An 18267-nucleotide genomic window follows, 5' to 3' on the forward strand; every position below is an offset into this window, starting at 1 on the left:
TATATTTTTTTAGCAAAGACTCTGGAGAATAAAATGTCGGTCATTGCAAAAATTTTTGTCACGCGGTATTTGCGCAGCGGTCTTTAAAACGCCATTTTTTTGGAAAAAATTTGAAAAATCACATTTCACTGCATTTAAAAAAATACTAAACAGTAAAGTTAGCCCATTTTTTTTGTATATTGTGAAAGATGATGTCACGCCGAGTAAATAGATACCAAACATGTTACGGTTCAAAATTGCGCCCCCCCGTGGGATGGCGACAAACTACGGTCAATAGAGATCTCAATCTGCGACGCTTTAAATTTATTTAACGGTTACCAGTTTAGAGTTAGAGTGTAGCTCTTTTTTTAAATTATTGCCCACGCTCTGGCGATCGCGGCGATACCTCACATGTGTGGTTTGAACAGCGATTTCATTTGCGGCTCGACTTGCGTATACGTTTTTTTTTGTGCGCGAGCTAACGGTGACGGGGGCGGCTAAATTTTTTTTTTTTTTTTTCCTATTTATTTTTTCTTTTTTTTTAACTTTATTACAGTTTTTAAAAAAAAAAAAAAAAATCTGATCACTTTTATTGCTGTCACAAGCAATGTAAACATCCCTTGTGACACCAATATGTGTGACAGGTACACTTTATGGAGGGATCGAGGGTCTAAAAGACCCTAGACCCCTCCACTACACTTCCCTGTATGCAAAACGCCGAAAACGGCATTTTTGCATACAGCCGTTTTTCAAATCTGCCGCCTTTTGCAGCACAGTAACCCGGATGTGACGTCATGGACGCCACCTCCGGGTTACGTCATCGGAGACCCGATCGATGCCGTTTCCGGCATTCATCGGGACTCCATCCAGCCGGCAGGAGCGCCGGCTGGATGCTCGGGGCTCCCGGTGGGACGGGAGCCCCGAGCAAAGCCGCGGAAGGCGGCGGGAGGGGGGGGGACGTCCCCTCCCGCCCCCCCGGGTAACGATCGAGCGGCTCCCGAGCCGCATCGATCGTTACCGACGGAAAGCCGACCGTCGGCTTCAAACAACGGTACCGGGATGATGCCTCTAGCTAGAGGCATCATCCCGGTATAACCACTCAAAGTCAGCCGACGTAGATCTACGTGGCTGGTCGTTAAGTGGTTAAATGTAAAGACTCATTCTTGCTGGTAGTTAGAATCTTTAATATTTGCAAACAAAATTAAGTTTTCCTATTTAGAATAATAAGCGGTCAGGTTAGTAAAACAACGATATCAGAACCGATTCAATCATACAGTTTGTAGTGTACAGAGATTTGCAAACAATGGGATAAAGGAATATTCCTGAACTTTGTTTATCTCATGGTTACTGTGAAATTGTGTGAATGCATCAATGCAGTGCATGTTATCTCAGCTTGCAGAACTTGGATTCATTGAATGAGTTTACCAAAAATGTAAATATTGCAGAATATACAGCCTCACGATACATAATTAAGCTCAATTTCATGCTGAATAAACCAAGTTTTTAATGTATCTCAAATAGAAAAACTATCTTTAGATATATTTTTACTCCAAAAGCATTTTATTAAAATAAATTTGACACAAATCAAAAAAAAGCAATTAAAAAAAAAATAAATAAATAAATAAATAATTTTCTTATCCATCCTGAATGATAATGATAAACAGGACAAATAGGATAAATCTCCATAATGGGGATACAGACAACAACAACAAAAAAACTTAAAGGTGTTCTAATCCCTTTCCACTCTTTTCAAAATGTAAAAAAAGTTTAGGGACACATGATTTAGTTATTTTGATACCATCGGGTTATACTGCCACCTACAGGAAGATTTGGTCCCTTGAGTCCTGTGTCTCTTTATGAACTACAAAAACAGGTTTTAATGTATGTACAAACATCCTGTTTTTTTAAAGGAATTTAGGCATTTTTATATTATTCTCAATTTTCAATGTTACCTGATTGTTCTGTTACTTGGGAAGGACTTAAAGCGCCAAGCAAGCGTTCCAAACAGATTGTAGAACATCCAGCGAATATGTAGTAAAAGGGTCTACTCTATTGTATGCAGATTAAACGGTTTAAGTAGGTCCTTAAAATATATAGTTTTTAGTAGGTTTAAATATGACTGTACAGAGATTGCATGGTTATATTGTAACCTGTGTGCTGAGCCTTGAAGCCAAGGCAGACTGAAAAAGAAAGAGAAAAAATTAAACGATCAATCAGTGTACATTTGATTGCAGCTTATGTAGGTAGCTAAATCTACATCGTGTTACATGTTATCAGCCTCATGCATTCCCCTTCACATCAGAGCTCAGATTAGGAGAGGGAGCAGCATCACAAGGAGCCAATCAGTTGTGCTGCAATGATCATCAGCTAGCCAAGAACATGCTGATAGGAGGGGAGAGCAGAGTGGCAGAGAGATGAGCTCATCAGTTTGCTGCTTCTTCTTTCACTGTCCAGTAAGGCTGGGGGAGGGACAAACCTGTACATTTTAGTTAACTGCAGCAGAGAAAAAATCAGCTCTGATGCCCTACCAGACAGAGCTGTACTGTGTGAAAGGGCTGCGTAAATCTCAGGACTGGGTGGACAAAAATTATAAAAGTCTTTTTAGGTAATCCAAGTCCCCTTACATGTATGTCATTGTTGCCTTTAGCTGTCTGTTTAGAGTTCAGATTTATGAATGATGAATACCTTTTAGACTTCTCTGCTGACATGCTTTCCCCTGAGTCTTTTGGGAGCTGCAGTGTGCATGCTTGGCTCAGCTTAGAGTGATCTCCAGCTACCATCTTTTTTCCCTTGGGCTCCTACTTGCTCCTATCTGCATCGCAGTAGCTGTCGGACCAAAATATAAAACCTTTGAGGGGACAGAAGGTTACAGTAAAAAGTATCGAACTTAACTGAGAAAAGTAGGAAAAGGCCACTGGGGGAAAAAATTCAATAAAAAAAAAAAAGGAAAATTCCCTGTTTGTACTTCCCTTCTCAGCAGCCAGACTTTACAAGACAGGTAACTGCAATTACAGGTCATGTGTACAGTGCCATCTGCTGGTGATACCTGGTATTTCCCAGCAAACGATAAGATTCAGTAGATCTATATGAGTAATTATTGAATCCTGGTCAAGCTATAGGCCACCATAAGCAACAGTGTGGCACAGGTTTGAAAGGAGGTTGTGAGAGCTGGGGACCCTTTGCTGTAATACATTGAAGTTCCTTAATCCAAAAAAAAAAAAGATTTCCTTTGTGTAATAACAGGTAAAATATACATAAAGCTTTTTGAGTAAATGCACAAAGCTTCATGTATACCAGTAATTAAAAGGAAAGGTCCGTACTGTCTTAGCCAAAGTCTCAATTTTCAGGTCATGCAAGGAAGAATCGTTTAGGGACTATTCACGCTTTTCCTGATGCGCTAAAATGCAATGTCATGGTTGCCCATAATGTCTATATTTTGGTTGCCCATAATAAAAATTTGTGTTTGATCCTATCTTAGCTTGTCTTTGTCTACGTTTTTTTAATTGGGAGGCCCATAGAAGTCAATGGCGATGCACAATGTGTTTCTTGCTCTCAGGATGGTAGGGTATGGGTTTTCCGGCCTACCCTGAAGTCTGGAGGAAGGATGTGTGGCCATTAGGTTCCTTCCTCCCCTGCCTTGAGGGGTCTTTCTTCGAGAGAGTCCCCGACCTAGTACTCCTTGGTCGTTTTTGGGTGATCATAAGGAGAGGAGTTCACTGTGTCTTTTGGCTAGGTGGACCTGAGTGTGCCATACCCCCATCAGAGTCTTGTGCCCTGGGGGGATCAGGGAAGGGTCCCTTCTTTTTGGATAGGGACTATATGACACATCCAAACTAGGTGCACTTATTTGTGCACTTTTTATGTTCTCTTTTTAGTGTTCAGTTTATGCGCACCACACCACACGGCACACAAAGTCACAACAGAAGTCAACAGCATTTAGTATCATGCGTTTTAATGCATTGGCCAAAACCGTGATCAATCTATCCACTCTGAATACTGAAAACGCATTAAAAACGGGCATCAAAACACACTTGCCTAACACTACGAAACAACTCTTCCACGCACACCCATAGATGTAAATGGGCCCTAGAACTTTGAGCATAAAATGCCTTTGTCTATTTTATACGTTATATAGAAATTGCTTTGTGATAGTCATTTACGGTTATTTTTACCTAATTATGCATGCAAGGACACATGACAGGCTCATATAATAGATATTTGTAATCATCAAAGCATCGGAGAATGTAGGTCATGGCACAGTGGAATTAGAGTTCATGTCAGATCTCAAATCCAATAAATTATAGCATCACAAGATTGATGAATGAAAAGTGAAGATTCCACTTAAGTGTCTTCTTCTCAGTCTTCAGCGCCCTCTACAGAGAGAACAGAATACTACAGGGTTGGCTGCTGTATATTGGGTGGCTTTTGTGATGTTTCAGAAAAAGTCTAAAGGGCCAGACACACTATTAGATTATCTGAAGACTTTTTCCTTCAGATTTACCTTTTCTATGTAGTGCAAGGGCCTGCCGGATTGCATACATATTGAAAGTGTTTAGGTTTGACCTCATATTATATGGTTTTGGTAAGTCTACAGACAATCTGAGTATGTATGGCCCATTAATCCTATCTAGAAGCTAATGCTTATTAGCAGACTTGACCAGTCTTTTTTTTTTTTTTTTAATAATTTTTATTAGGAAGTTTTATAAAGTTAAAAAGAACAATGGCGTCATGTTGTTGGGGACTGCCCAGTGGCGTTGGACCTGGAATTGGACCAAGTGGCAGCCACCATCAGGTGAGAGGACAGTTAGCCTCAGCTCAAGGAACCCTAGAAACCCTTGGAGGAACCCTGGTTGAGAAGAGCTGATCTAGAGGTTAACTATGTTTTCAGATATTTTTTGTTCCCCGAGTCATACAAGGCTAATGTCCATTGCCCATTACTATAGGTCAGTAAGTGTGCTTAGATTGCAAAACAATAGTACAGTACTGCTTTTCCTGTAACTGAGTTTTTCCTAGTAGATACTATGTAATTACATTGCAACTAGCTATATCCAGGAGGTTCTAAAAAACATTAAAAAGAAACAAGTATGAAGATATGAACCAATGAGCTATTAAAAGAGAGAAAGTATCATAAAAAATGACCTTTAGGGTCCATGTACACGGGACGCTGGAAATGGCCGTTTTAGGAGCAGTTGGGCGTTTTTTTCAGAAGCCCCTGAACCCATCTACATGTTATCTTATCTGTCCATGTACACCAGGTCGTTTACAGTCATTTGCAGGCAGTTGCGTTCAGGGACTTTTTTTAGAACGCAATTATTTGCGTTCGAATGTGTGTTTCCCGGCGTTTCAAACGCACAAACGCGTCTGAACGCGATGACCCACGTTTAGCGTTCGCGTTTTTCCATTTTAAAGGGGAATAATTTTTTTGACCTCTAGGAACGGTTCTAAACGCAAACGCCGCTAAACGCCCGCTAAACGCGGGTACAAACGCGACCGAACGAACGTTACAAACGTCCTAAAAATTCCAGCATTCAAAGGGACTTTTAACGTTCCCGTGTACATGGAGCCTTATATGTTGCAAAAATTATACTTGCCACAAAATACATTGTTGTTCCCCTTTAACAGTAGCGAACACACATATTTGAAAAGTTGGCAGAGCTGCGTGGAGTGTACATCCTGACACTGAAGATTAATGAAAGCTTGTTTGTTGGATTTATTTTTAGCTTAAAAGACATTTAAGTCTAAGTGTTGCATAGAATAGAGAGACTTAAACTGCTCCCGTATACTGTTGTTCGAATTCTAATTTGGGAATTTGCATTCCATGATTTTTTTTTTTTTATTTATAGTGGGCCTTATTTATCAAAGTTCCTGACATAAACTGCTGTTGCTAGGAAAAATACACAGTAGATGGAGATTTTAGCCCGCAGAGATTAAATCCACCGCCAAATAGATAGGGAGAGACAGATGGATAAAGAGAAAGAGAGATAAAATAATAAAGTAGATAGGATAGATAGATAGATAGCGATAAAGATAGATAGATAGATAGATAGTGAAAGAGAGAGACAGTTGGAGAGATAGAAATAAAAGAATAGATAGAGGTAGAGAGATAAAGAGATAGGTATATATATATACAGTGGGTACAGAAAGTATTCAGACCCCCTTAAATTTTTCACTCTTTGTTATATTGCAGCCATTTGCTAAAATCATTTAAGTTCATTCTTCTTCCTCATGAATGTACACATAGCACCCCATACTGACAGAAAAACACAGAATTGTTGACATTGTTGCAGATTTATTAAAAAAGAAAAACTGAAATATCACATGGTCCTAAGTATTCAGACCCTTTGCTGTGACACTCATATATTTAACTCAGGTGCTTTCCATTTCTTCTGATCATCCTTGAGATGGTTCTACACCTTCATTTGAGTCCAGCTGTGTTTGATTATACTGATTGGACTGGATTAGGAAAGCCACACACCTGTCTATATAAGACCATCCAGATCACAATGCATGTCAGAGCAAATGAGAATCATGAGGTCAAAGGAACTGCCTGAAGAGCTCAGAGACAGAATTGTGGCAAGGCACAGATCTGGCCAAGGTTACAAAAAGATTTCTGCTGCACTTAAGGTTCCTAAGAGCACAGTGGCCTCCATAATCCTCAAATGGAAGACGTTTGGGACGACCAGAACCCTTCCTAGAGCTGGCCGTCCGGCCAAACTGAGCTATCGGGGGAGAAGAGCCTTGGTGAGAGAGGTAAAGAAGAACCCAAAGATCACTGTGGCTGAGCTCCAGAGATGCAGTCAGGAGATGGGAGAAAGTTGTAGAAAGTCAACCATCACTGCAGCCCTCCACCAGTCGGGGCTTTATGGCAGAGTGGCCCGACGGAAGCCTCTCCTCAGTGTAAGACACATGAAAGCCCGCATGGAGTTCGCTAAAAAACACCTGAAGGACTCCAAGATGGTGAGAAATAAGATTCTCTGGTCTGATGAGACCAAAATAGAACTTTTTGGCCTTAATTCTAAGCGGTATGTGTGGAGAAAACCAGGCACTGCTCATCACCTGTCCAATACAGTCCCAACAGTGAAGCATGGTGGTGGCAGCATCATGCTGTGGGGGTGTTTTTCAGCTGCAGGGACAGGACGACTGGTTGCAATCGAGGGAAAGATGAATGCGGCCAAGTACAGGGATATCCTGGACAAAAACCTTCTCCAGAGTGCTCTGGACCTCAGACTGGGCCGAAGGTTTACCTTCCAACAAGACAATGACCCTAAGCACACAGCTAAAATAACGAAGGAGTGGCTTCACAACAACTCTGTGACTGTTCTTGAATGGCCCAGACAGAGCCCTGACTTAAACCCAATTGAGCATCTCTGGAGAGACCTAAAAATGGCTGTCCACCAACGTTTACCATCCAACCTGACAGAACTGGAGAGGATCTGCAAGGAGGAATGGCAGAGGATCCCCAAATCCAGGTGTGAAAGACTTGTTGCATCTTTCCCAAAAAGACTCCTGGCTGTATTAGATCAAAAGGGGGCTTCTACTAAATACTGAGCAAAGGGTCTGAATACTTAAGAACATGTGATATTTCAGTTTTTCTTTTTTAATAAATCAGCAACAATGTCAACAATTCTGTGTTTTTCTGTCAGTATGGGGTGCTATGTGTACATTCATGAGGAAGAAGAATGAACCTAAATGATTTTAGCAAATGGCTGCAATATAACAAAGAGTGAAAAATGTAAGGGGGTCTGAATACTTTCCGTACCCACTGTATATATATATATATATATATATATATATATATATATATATATATATATATATATATATATATAAAGAGAGAGAGAGATAAAAGAATAAAGTAGATAGGATAGATAAATAGATAGATAACAATAAAGATAGATAAATAGATAGATAGTGAAAGAGAGCAACAGTTGGAGAGATAGAGATAAAAGAATAGATAGCGGTAGAGAGATAAAGAGACATATAGAGGTATATGTAGATATATATATATATATAAAGAGAGAGATAAAAGAATAAAGCAGATAGGATAGATAAATAGGTAGATAGGGATAAAGATAGATAGATAAAGAGAGGTAGAGAGAGATTTAGATAGATAAAGATAGAGAGAGATAGAATAATAGATAGCGATAAGGAGAGGTATAGATAGATAGAAGAATAAAGTAAACAGGATGGATAGATAGATATAGAGGGAGATATAAAGAGGGATAAAATGTTAAAGTAGATAGAGATAAGGTGAGAGATACAAAAAGAGATAAAAGAATAACGATAGATAGATAGATAGACAGACAGATAAAGAGAGGTAGAGAGAGATTTAGATAGATAAAGAGACAGGTGGATAAAGAGAGAGAGAGATAAAAGAATAAACTAGATAAGATAGATAGATAGATAGATAGATAGATAGATAGATAGATAGATAGATAGATAGATAGATAGATAGATAGATAGATAGATAGATAGATAGATAGATAGATAGATAGATAGATAGATAGATAGATAGATAGATAGATAGATAGATAGATAGATAGATAGATAGATAGATAGATAGATAGATAGATAGATAGATAGATAGATAGATAGATAGATAGATAGATAGATAGATAGATAGATAGATAGATAGATAGATAGATAGATAGATAGATAGATAGAATAAAGTAAATAGGATAGATAGATAGATAGAGAGGGAGGGAGATATATAGAGAGAAAGAGGGATAAAAGAATAAAGTAGATAGAGATAAAGTGAGAGATACAAAACGAGATAGAAAGAGATAAAAGAATAAAGTAAGATAGATAGAAGAATGTTATTAGGCCACTTCCCGAGCTGGATGAATGTTTTTAACTAATTTAAAAATACCACATTTGGCCCCCACTCTGGATGAAGGAGCACAGAGGCACATTTGGACAGAAGCATTGGTAATCGAGTGGGAAAGGATGTTACATGTACTAGCATATTTTGATACACCAACTAATTGAAGCTAAACTCCAGCTAACACTTTATAATCATTTACACTAAACCGTTTTTTTCCTTTTGGGATAAAGGTTTTTCATAGAAAAATAAAAGCTGATCATTGTAAGCTCCTGTGTCAGTGTTAAAAGGTTTGTAGAATCCCTCTAAACTGGTAAATCTGCAGCAGAATTTATTCTTTTGAAAAACAACAGACTAAAGCCCCGTACACACGCACAGATTGTTGGCCGTAAATTGTCGGCCAACATCCGATCGGCCGATTGTAGGCTTGTTAGTATGATGCTTCCGACAACCAACTGCGACTTTTCGGCCGAAAAAAATCTGGTGTGCATGCTATAAAATTTTTGTTGGCCAACAACAGAACGGCCGATTGTTCCTCAGTCAGTACAGATTTCGGCAAACAAAAATCAGATGAGCAAGACTGGGCATGCTCAGAGAAGAAAAAACACATGAAAGTAAACCATCACATGACATCATTTGTGAAGTTGTTTTTTGTTGGCCAACAAAAGTCCAGTGCAAGTCTAGAGCACATTTCAACCAACAAACAACACTGGACAAAAGACGGCCGATCGGTCGGCCAACAATCTGTGCGTGTGTACGAGGCTTTACTGAATGGATCACTAAATGAAAACTAATCTGAAAAAGGAAATGAATACAGTCCCCACATCTAAGAATTAATAAACTGCAATATTATAAATGTCAGCTTTTGGGTTTAGTAACGATTTAAAAACGCCACATTTGGTCACTAGATAGCGCTAAGTATCAAAGGAATTTCCTACAATTCTTAGCGCCATCTAGTGGCCAAATGCTGTATTTTGTAAGTTGAAAAACTTTTGACCAGCACAGGAAATAGTTTAGCAACATTTGTTCTTTTGACCCATTTTCATTGAACAAATGTACATTTCACTGGGTGAAATATTATGCATTTATTTTATATATATATATATTATATACACTCTTCTGTTAGCATACTCTGTGTTATCCTGGGCTGTCCATACTGTTTGTTCAATACAGCACAGCCATGCTCTTTGTGTTATGGGAAGCAGGATGCAGAAGTTGAGGTTGTGGGTCACAGCAATGACCCCAGCTGGCTAACACTGTCATCTTCTTCTGGAAACTGTACATGTCCTTGAAGTTTGGTAAGAGCAATTAATGAAAAGCACAGCGGGAGGGGAAAGGTCACATTCATAAGCAGCTCTGGGTAAGTAGTGGATTTGGTAGGAGGCAGAGCCCAGCCATGGGCTGCAAACATTCACATGGAGCTGAAATCTGTCCTCAGCCCACTTCTCGTACTTTACAGCAGAATTGTGCAATATCACATTAAGGGGGGAGGGGGGGGGGGGGTGATTTAACAAGACCAGTGCACACACAATCTGGTGCTGCTGTGCATAGTAACCAATCAGCTTCTAACTTCAGCTTGTTCTATTAAGCTTTGACAATAAAACCTGGAAGCTGATTGGTTATCATGCACAGCTGCACCAGATTCTGTATGCATCGGTTTTAGTAAATCTCCCCCATAGTATAATGAATAGCTGGCTATACATTTATTCTGATTAGTATGATTAGAACCTACTGTTCTTCATTTAGAGGGACTGTTCCTCTTTTAGAAGCTCTGGCCCTATTCCTCCTTTTACTCTACTTGCTGTAGAGATATGCAATAGTAAGGGCCCTTTCACAATGCACTGTAGCAAAATCGCAGTAAAAACGTATATATGCATTTTTACTGAGATTTTGCTGTGTTTCAAATGCATATTTGGGTTGCCTGCACCTGTGAAAAATGGATGGGACTCAAAAATGCACCAAAACCGCAAATCGCAGTGTGTTTTTAACCACGATTTTCCAGCGATTTCCATTCATTTTAACAGGACACTGCATTTTTGCTGTCGGATTCAAAACTGCACCAAAGCTGCAGAATGCAGGACCTTTCAAAATGCACTGCACCTGTGGTGTGAAGAGTCCCATAGGATTTAAAGGGAAACATTTTTCTTGCAAGTTAAAAACGCAGGAAAAACGTATAAGTGTAAAAGGGCCCTAAATGTACAATTAAACTCTCAAACTTGTTTATATTGCATGGAATTTTTTTTATCCATTCTCTGGATTATTACTTTGGTTATTTTAATAATGATATAAGCACATATTCAGACGGTCATTAACACCCCTCCTGCATGGATAACCTGTGTTCAGTGTGTCCGCATTCTTCTTAGAGCTGCGTGCAGGCAGCCTATAGAAGTGGATGCAGGCGCAACGGCTGTACAGACACCGCTGCATATGAAAATTTGGCATGCGTGCAGATGCAGGCGGACAGCTCTGAATGCAGCTGTGTCCATACGGCCACTGCGTCTGCATCTTCTTCTATAGGCTGCCTTTTGGGAAACTACGAGATTGATGCAGAAAACAGCTGCTCAGCACACAGGATGGAGGGGGGGGGGTCAATCCCCTTCTGAATTAATCCCTAAAAATGCGATTAAGTACTGAAGGCCTGTCTCATTTCTTGAGACACTAAAAAGTCAGGAAAGTACAAATACCCCCCAAATGACCCCTTTTTGGAAAGTAGACATTCCAAGGTATTTAATAAGGGGCATGGTGAGTTTTTTGAAGTTGTCATTTTTTCCCACAACTCTTTGCAAAATGAAGATTTTTTTTTTTTTTATTTACAAATTGACGTATTAACAGGTTTTTTCTCTCACACAGCATATGTATACTTGCAACTACACCCCAAAACACATTCTACTACTCCTCCTGAGTATGGCGATACCACATGTGTGAGACTTTTTCACAGCCTGGCCACATACAGAGGCCTAACATCCAAGTAGTACCGTCCGGCATTCTAGGAGCACAAATTACACATATAATTTCCTGACAACCTATCGTACTTTTGAAGGCCCTGGAGCACCAGGACAATGGAAACCCCCATAAAATGACCCCATTTTGGAAAGCAAACAGCCCAACGTATAATTTTTGAGGCATAATGAGTCTTTTGAATATGTCATTTTTTTCCACAAGTTTTTGGAAAATGTGGAAAGAAAATGAAAACACATTTTTTTTTACACAAAGCTGTCCATTTATGCAATATTTCTAACACATAGCATGTACATAGCAAAAATTGCACCCCAAAATACATTCTGCTATTCCTCCTGAGTATGGCGATACCACATGTGTAACACTTTTTCACAGCCTGGCCACATACATAGGCCTAACATCCAAGTAGCGCTTTACACAAAGTTGTCCATTTATCCACTTTAAGACTGGGCCTATTTTTGACACTTGGTGTTTACAAGCTAAAATCATTTTTTTTGCTAGAAAACTACTTGGAACCCCCAAACATTATATATTTTTTTAAGCAGAGACCCTAGAGAATAAAATGGAGATCGTTGCAATATTGTTTATCACACCATATTTGCGCAGCAGTCTTCCAAATGCGATTTTTTTTAAAAAAATTCACTTTTTTGAACTAAAAAATAAGAAAACAGTAAATTTAGCCCATTTTTTTCCATAATGTGAAAGATAATGTTACGCCGAGTAATTAGATACCCAACATGTCATGCTTCAAAATTGCGCATGCTCACAGAATGGCGCCAAACATTGGTACTTAAAAATCCCCATAGGCAACATTTTAAAAATTTCTGCAGGTTACTAGCTTAGAGTTACAGAGGAGGTCTAGGGCTCAAATTATTGCTCTCGCTCTAACGATCGCGGCGATACCTCACATGTATGGTTTGAACACCGTTTATATATGTGGGCGGGACTTGCGTATGCATTTGCTTTTGCGCGCGAGCTAACGGGGACAGGGCGCTTTAATTTTTTTTTTTTTTCTATTTATTTATTATTTTTTTTATTTTTACACAGTTTAAAAAAAAAAATGTTTTGATCATTTTTATTCCTATTACAAGGAATGTAAACATCCCTTGTAATAGAAATAGGCATGACAGGTCCTCTTTATTGTGAGATCTGGGTTCAAAAAGACCTCACACCTCACAACTACACTAAAAAAGAAAAAAAAAAAAATTGTTGAAAGAGGAAAAAAAAAAAAAAAAAAAAGCGGCCCTTTAAAGTCCCAGTCCCTGTACACAAATCAAAGGGAATGGCCCACGGGACTTTTGAAGAGACACCTACAAAATGTTAAAAATATACTGTATATACTCAAATATAATCCGACCCGAATATAAGCTGAGGCACTTAATTTTACCACAAAAAACTGGGAAAATGTATTGACTCGAGTATAAGCCTAGGGTGGGAAATGCAGCAGCTACTGGACCACCACGAGACCCAAAACAGGGGCTGCCGACATGGTACAGGAGATGGTACAGGCATGGCACAGGAGATGGTACAGGAGATGGTACAGGAGATGGTACAGGCATGGCACAGGAGATGGTACAGGAGATGGTACAGGCATGGCACAGGAGATGGTTCAGGCATGGCACAGGAGATGGTACAGGCATGGCACAGGAGATGGTTCAGGCATGGCACAGGAGATGGTTCAGGCATGGCGCAGGAGATGGTTCAGGCATGGCGCAGGAGATGGTTCAGGCATGGCGCAGGAGATGGTTCAGGCATGGCGCAGGAGATGGTACAGGCATGGCGCAGGAGATGGTACAGGCATGGCGCAGGAGATGGTACAGGCATGGCACAGGAGATGCAGTGCTGCGGGCATGGTACAGGAGAATCTCCTGTACCATGCCCGCAGAACTGCATCTCCTGAGGAGATGCAGGGGCTGGGAAGGAATCTCACTTACCTTTCGGTGAGGCCCCTTACATTTAAAAATGGCGCCAACACGTCACCACGCATGCGCCGTCTACCCGGGAATAGCCGAACTTGTACGGGCTTTCCCGAGCATCAGCGGCGCATGTGTACTGGCGGGGGAAAAGGTAAGTGAGACGGTAAATTGAGTAAAAGCAGAGGGGGGCCTTTTCAGCATAAAAAAACATGCTGAAAAAGTCAGCTTATATGCGAGTATATACGGTACAAGTTTATTGCACATCATAATGTACATTTAACATCCAATAATGACAACATGGTAAATTCATCAATGGAAGCGACACAAAAAGTAATGAAACACGAATTCATAACATATACAACTTCACATATAAATAACAGTTGTGCTGTATAGATGTAGTTATGCACAATATCATGTAAGAACAACAATCTGTGCTGCATGGATCTCAACGCGTTTCACAAAATCTTTGATTCGCTTCATCAGGAGTGGCACAGATGCAAATAAATGATACAGCAATTCGGATCGTTGCAAGTGACCAAACGAGGGTCTTTAGCGTCCAACTGGTCCTCCCATCAATGACAATTATTGGAAAGGGTGACAGGGAAGTCCCCCCAAAAAAGGTGCATAAATCTTCCCCCCAGGAGTTGGGGAGAGGAGGAAAGTCCAGTCACAGGTGTGTTATGAGCGTCCCCTGGAAGTCCCGGGGAGATGACAGGGTCAAGCGGAGATGACAAACCCGGAAACTTCAAGTCCCGTCATACAGATGAGCACTGCTATACGCTGATGAGCACCCTCGTAGTTCATTGACACTTCCTCCAGATTTTAAACTGACAGCCTGCATGCAGGTATTGGCAAGAAACCTGGAGGCAGTTGGGTTGATTTACTAAAGGCTGTGCAGTTGCTCCAGAGCTTAGCAAAAAATGAGGTAAAGCTTCACTTTGCAAAGAATACCTAATCCTGTGCAAGGAAAATTTAAAAAAAAAAACAGCATTTTTGCTTGCACATGATTGGATGATGGAAGTCAGCAGAGCTTCCCCTCATTTACTAATGCTGGCCATACACTGGCCAAAAAAATCGCTCGAAAATCTGTCATCTGGTCCGTTCGTTTTTAGTCCAGTTAATAAACACAAATAGAAAATCAGTTTTAACTTTTCAGAGCTGAAAATTGAAGGAACAGTTTGGAAAATTCTGCCGAACGAATTATAAATTGAAAGGTTAATGTGTTTCTAGCCAGAACTGTTTGCACTAGGCTTATGTGACAAAACAAACAAAAAACGGATTAATTTGTGTCCATTGAACAATTTATCCATCAAAATCCGGTGATAACATGATGGCACGATCGTCTGCTCTCACGGCCGAGTGTTCGTTATTTGAAAATAAGTTTGAACGATTTTTTCCTATAGTGTATGGCCAGCATAAGCTCTGGAACAACTGCTCTTGCAGGGTGCAACTGTGCTTTGCAAAGTCCAGAGTCTGCCTTTAGTAAATCAACCCCAGTCTCTGCAGGAGCATTCACAATTTACTAATCACAAGTGCAATGCTCTGCAGGCTCCTTTGAAAAAAATAAAATAAATAAATGCATTTTTCCTGCATAAACACATGAATTTATGTATTTATTTATTTTAAAAAGGTGAACTTTAAATCTTTAAAGCCTTTAAATCTGAACCCCAGGTATGGTCTGTATTGCAAAGTTAGAATGGTCCAACTTGGCACAATGCAAGTATACATATCTGACACCTAAGGGATCACTGGGGAAGCTAACAATCATTGTAGTAGTTGGAGCTACTACAGTGATTGCCAAATTCTTCCGGGTTCTGTGTGAGCAGCTTCCATTCTGCACATTGAACACAGGGGGGCACTCACTCAGCATCAGCACTGCCACCATTCATAGAATGCCTTGTATTTTTTTCAATGAATACAAGGCATTCTCTGATTGGACAAAGTGTGGGGGGGGGGGGGGGGGTTGTGATGTTATGATGGCTTTATAAAGGTATATGCCTGTATGTGCGTAATTATGTGAATGCGTGCAAGGGAACAACCCTGTTTATCCCCACCTAGGGGTTTATGGCCATATGCATGTTCACAGACGTATTGGTGTATATCCGCATGCAGCCATTAGTTTCTATGGGTGGCAGCATGCAGCACTTGTGGCTCCTGGGCGGGGTATTGCACCTGAATATTATGTTATGCAACCCTAAGTGCCTGAATGCACAAGGCTTGAATAGTATGTTTAACAAAGCAAATAAGTTCAACGTTATGTTTTACATACACTTTAAGGGTGCACCCCTTCATTAATGTTGCTTTTCTATCTTGCAGTTTGTCCAGAAGGGGACCTCGACGCAGATGCAGAAAAACAGATTGACAGTTTGTATCTTAAAGCTCTGGAGGGGTTTGTAACAGTTATCACCCAGGATGGTGACATGATCTTCCTGTCTGAGAACATCAACAAGTACATGGGTTTAACTCAGGTGAGAAGACATGAGGCCAACTGCCATTTATGGAGGTTTTGGAGTTCTTAGGATTACATTGCATTGTACGATCTACGTTAATTATATATTATGTCACAACCTGTTACATCAGTTGGACTTCTTCCTTTCCCAAAATGTGTAAACTAAACACCACTGTTACAGATAAGCAGGTTTGGACTTTTGTCCAAAAGTCAAGAGTAGGTCAGTGAGCTTCTTTTTGTGTTCAGCCGAACATTGGTTCAGACCAAGCCCAAGCTCATTGTTACCTTTGACTAGGAATGAGCTTCGAACCTGAGCTATCCCACAAAGAAGCTCTCAAAGCTGACAGCTAATCAAAGGCAGTGGAGGCACACCCTGCTCTGCAGCTTCACGTATACAAGGGCTGTGTATATGTGCAATTGCGAGGTGGGGAATGCCTCCACCACTGTCCACTTCCTGGTGGGATAGCTCAGGTGGGTTCAAACTCATGTCCGAACCCCCCTGGGCTCATCCCTGGTCAAGAGTAATGCCCTGTACACACGTTCCGATAATCGTACGACTAAAGTTTCGTAATTGTTGTATGTTACTAAAATCGAAAGCAACTCTGCATACAAACCATCCGACTTTCTTCGTACGATTCACTGACCAAGTTTATTTTTCATAGCTACGTAACGGAAATGATGTGTATATACGTCTGACCCCTGCGGATTATTTTACTGTTTCCGATCATACGTGGTATTTGTCAATCGACTTTTAGCGTACAAATACTGTACTGACGAAACAATTATCGTTCGAGAAGATGTCGTACGACAGAAGTTTTCCTGTTTGTCCCTTCTGATTTTGTTGGACCAACTGTCGTGATTGTCTGTCGAAAGCTGTGTGCTAACGATCAGATTATCGTGAGACCAGGTCGAAAGCGAGTTTTGTCGTACGATAATCGGAACGTGTGTACGGGGCATTAGGATGAACTTGGATTAAACCCAGAAGAGAGCCTATTAGGTCAAAGTCTTTGACCTTATATGGCCTTATGGTTATATTAGGTCAATGGTGTCCGGATTGAGCATCCTTGCCCCTATGTGTACATGCATGTGCGAGGTAGGGAATGCCTGGTCCGCACCAAATTTGCCCGGCACTAAAATCTTCCTTCTGGGTTTGGCCGAACATGGGTCCAGACCGAACCCAAGCTCTTCACTAGTCATGAGCTAAGTCCTAATCTCCATCTTCATCCACTTTCCCCTGGCCACTTACTAATGCAGTGAGCCAGGTCACATGACTTTAACGTCAAGATGTGCCAGTGATGTGATGGACAACTTGGCTTCAACTTCTCTATAAGGTTCCATGGACACTAACGTTTCTTAAGCTCCTAGAAGCTATTATGAGCATTTTTTTCCTGCTGTTAGAAGCTAAATAGTGCTATCCTATGTGTCCATGCACACTACTTTATGCTAGAAGCATTTTTCAAACTTCAGCGTTTAGGAGCAGAAAATAAATTGTTTTTGTAGGGTTTTTGGAAGCGTTTTGCTGGCAGAAAAAAACCTCTAAATGCTTCTAAGTACTAAAACACTCAATAACAGCTTTTGCGAGAATTTTTTTTCCCTATATATACTGTAAAAAGGCTAATAAAACACCTATGCTCCTAAAAGCTACCAAAACGCTACTACAAGCCGGCACAAAAATGCTATTATCAGCATTTTTCATCCAACCTTTTTTTTCTAGTATTTTTTTGAGCTAGTGTGTATGGAGCCTTAGGGGCAACGTGGTGGCAGCTAGTAGGGGAATAACTGGATTTTGGGGGGCAGATTTGAACTTGAGTTTTTTTGTGTACCAATGAGTTGTATCTATAATTCTATAGGCAAAGGAAAGGATTACTCAAGGCATTTTTTTCGAGCGGATCTCTTTGTTCGTCATTTGTTCGTGTAAGACAATGTTCTTTTTATAGAAAATTAAAATCTTTTCATACATCGGTCTGACAGGAACCCTAAAGTATTAATGGCACCTGCAATGATATTATAGTACACATTATATTTAAAGAGAAAAATTATTTTCTGTTTTAGGTCGAATTAATAGGACACAGCATCTTCGACTTCACCCATCCCTGCGATCACGATGAGATTAGAGAGAATCTCAGTTTGAAATGCGGTACGTT

General features: G+C 40.3%; 1 protein-coding gene across 1 annotated transcript in view; it reads left to right on the forward strand.

Annotated features, from left to right (window-relative positions):
• EPAS1 (endothelial PAS domain protein 1) overlaps positions 1-18267 on the forward strand; it is a 239835-nt gene that overhangs the window by 173909 nt on the left and 47659 nt on the right. The window contains exons 3-4 of the mRNA XM_082249957.1: positions 15991-16142; positions 18176-18260. Of these exons, the coding sequence (XP_082106083.1) occupies positions 15991-16142; positions 18176-18260 (237 nt within the window). The remainder of the gene's footprint in view (positions 1-15990; positions 16143-18175; positions 18261-18267) is intronic.

This window comes from Pelophylax lessonae (assembly GCF_965119305.1).
Source record: "Pelophylax lessonae genome assembly, chromosome: 3".
NCBI lineage: Eukaryota > Metazoa > Chordata > Amphibia > Anura > Ranidae > Pelophylax > Pelophylax lessonae.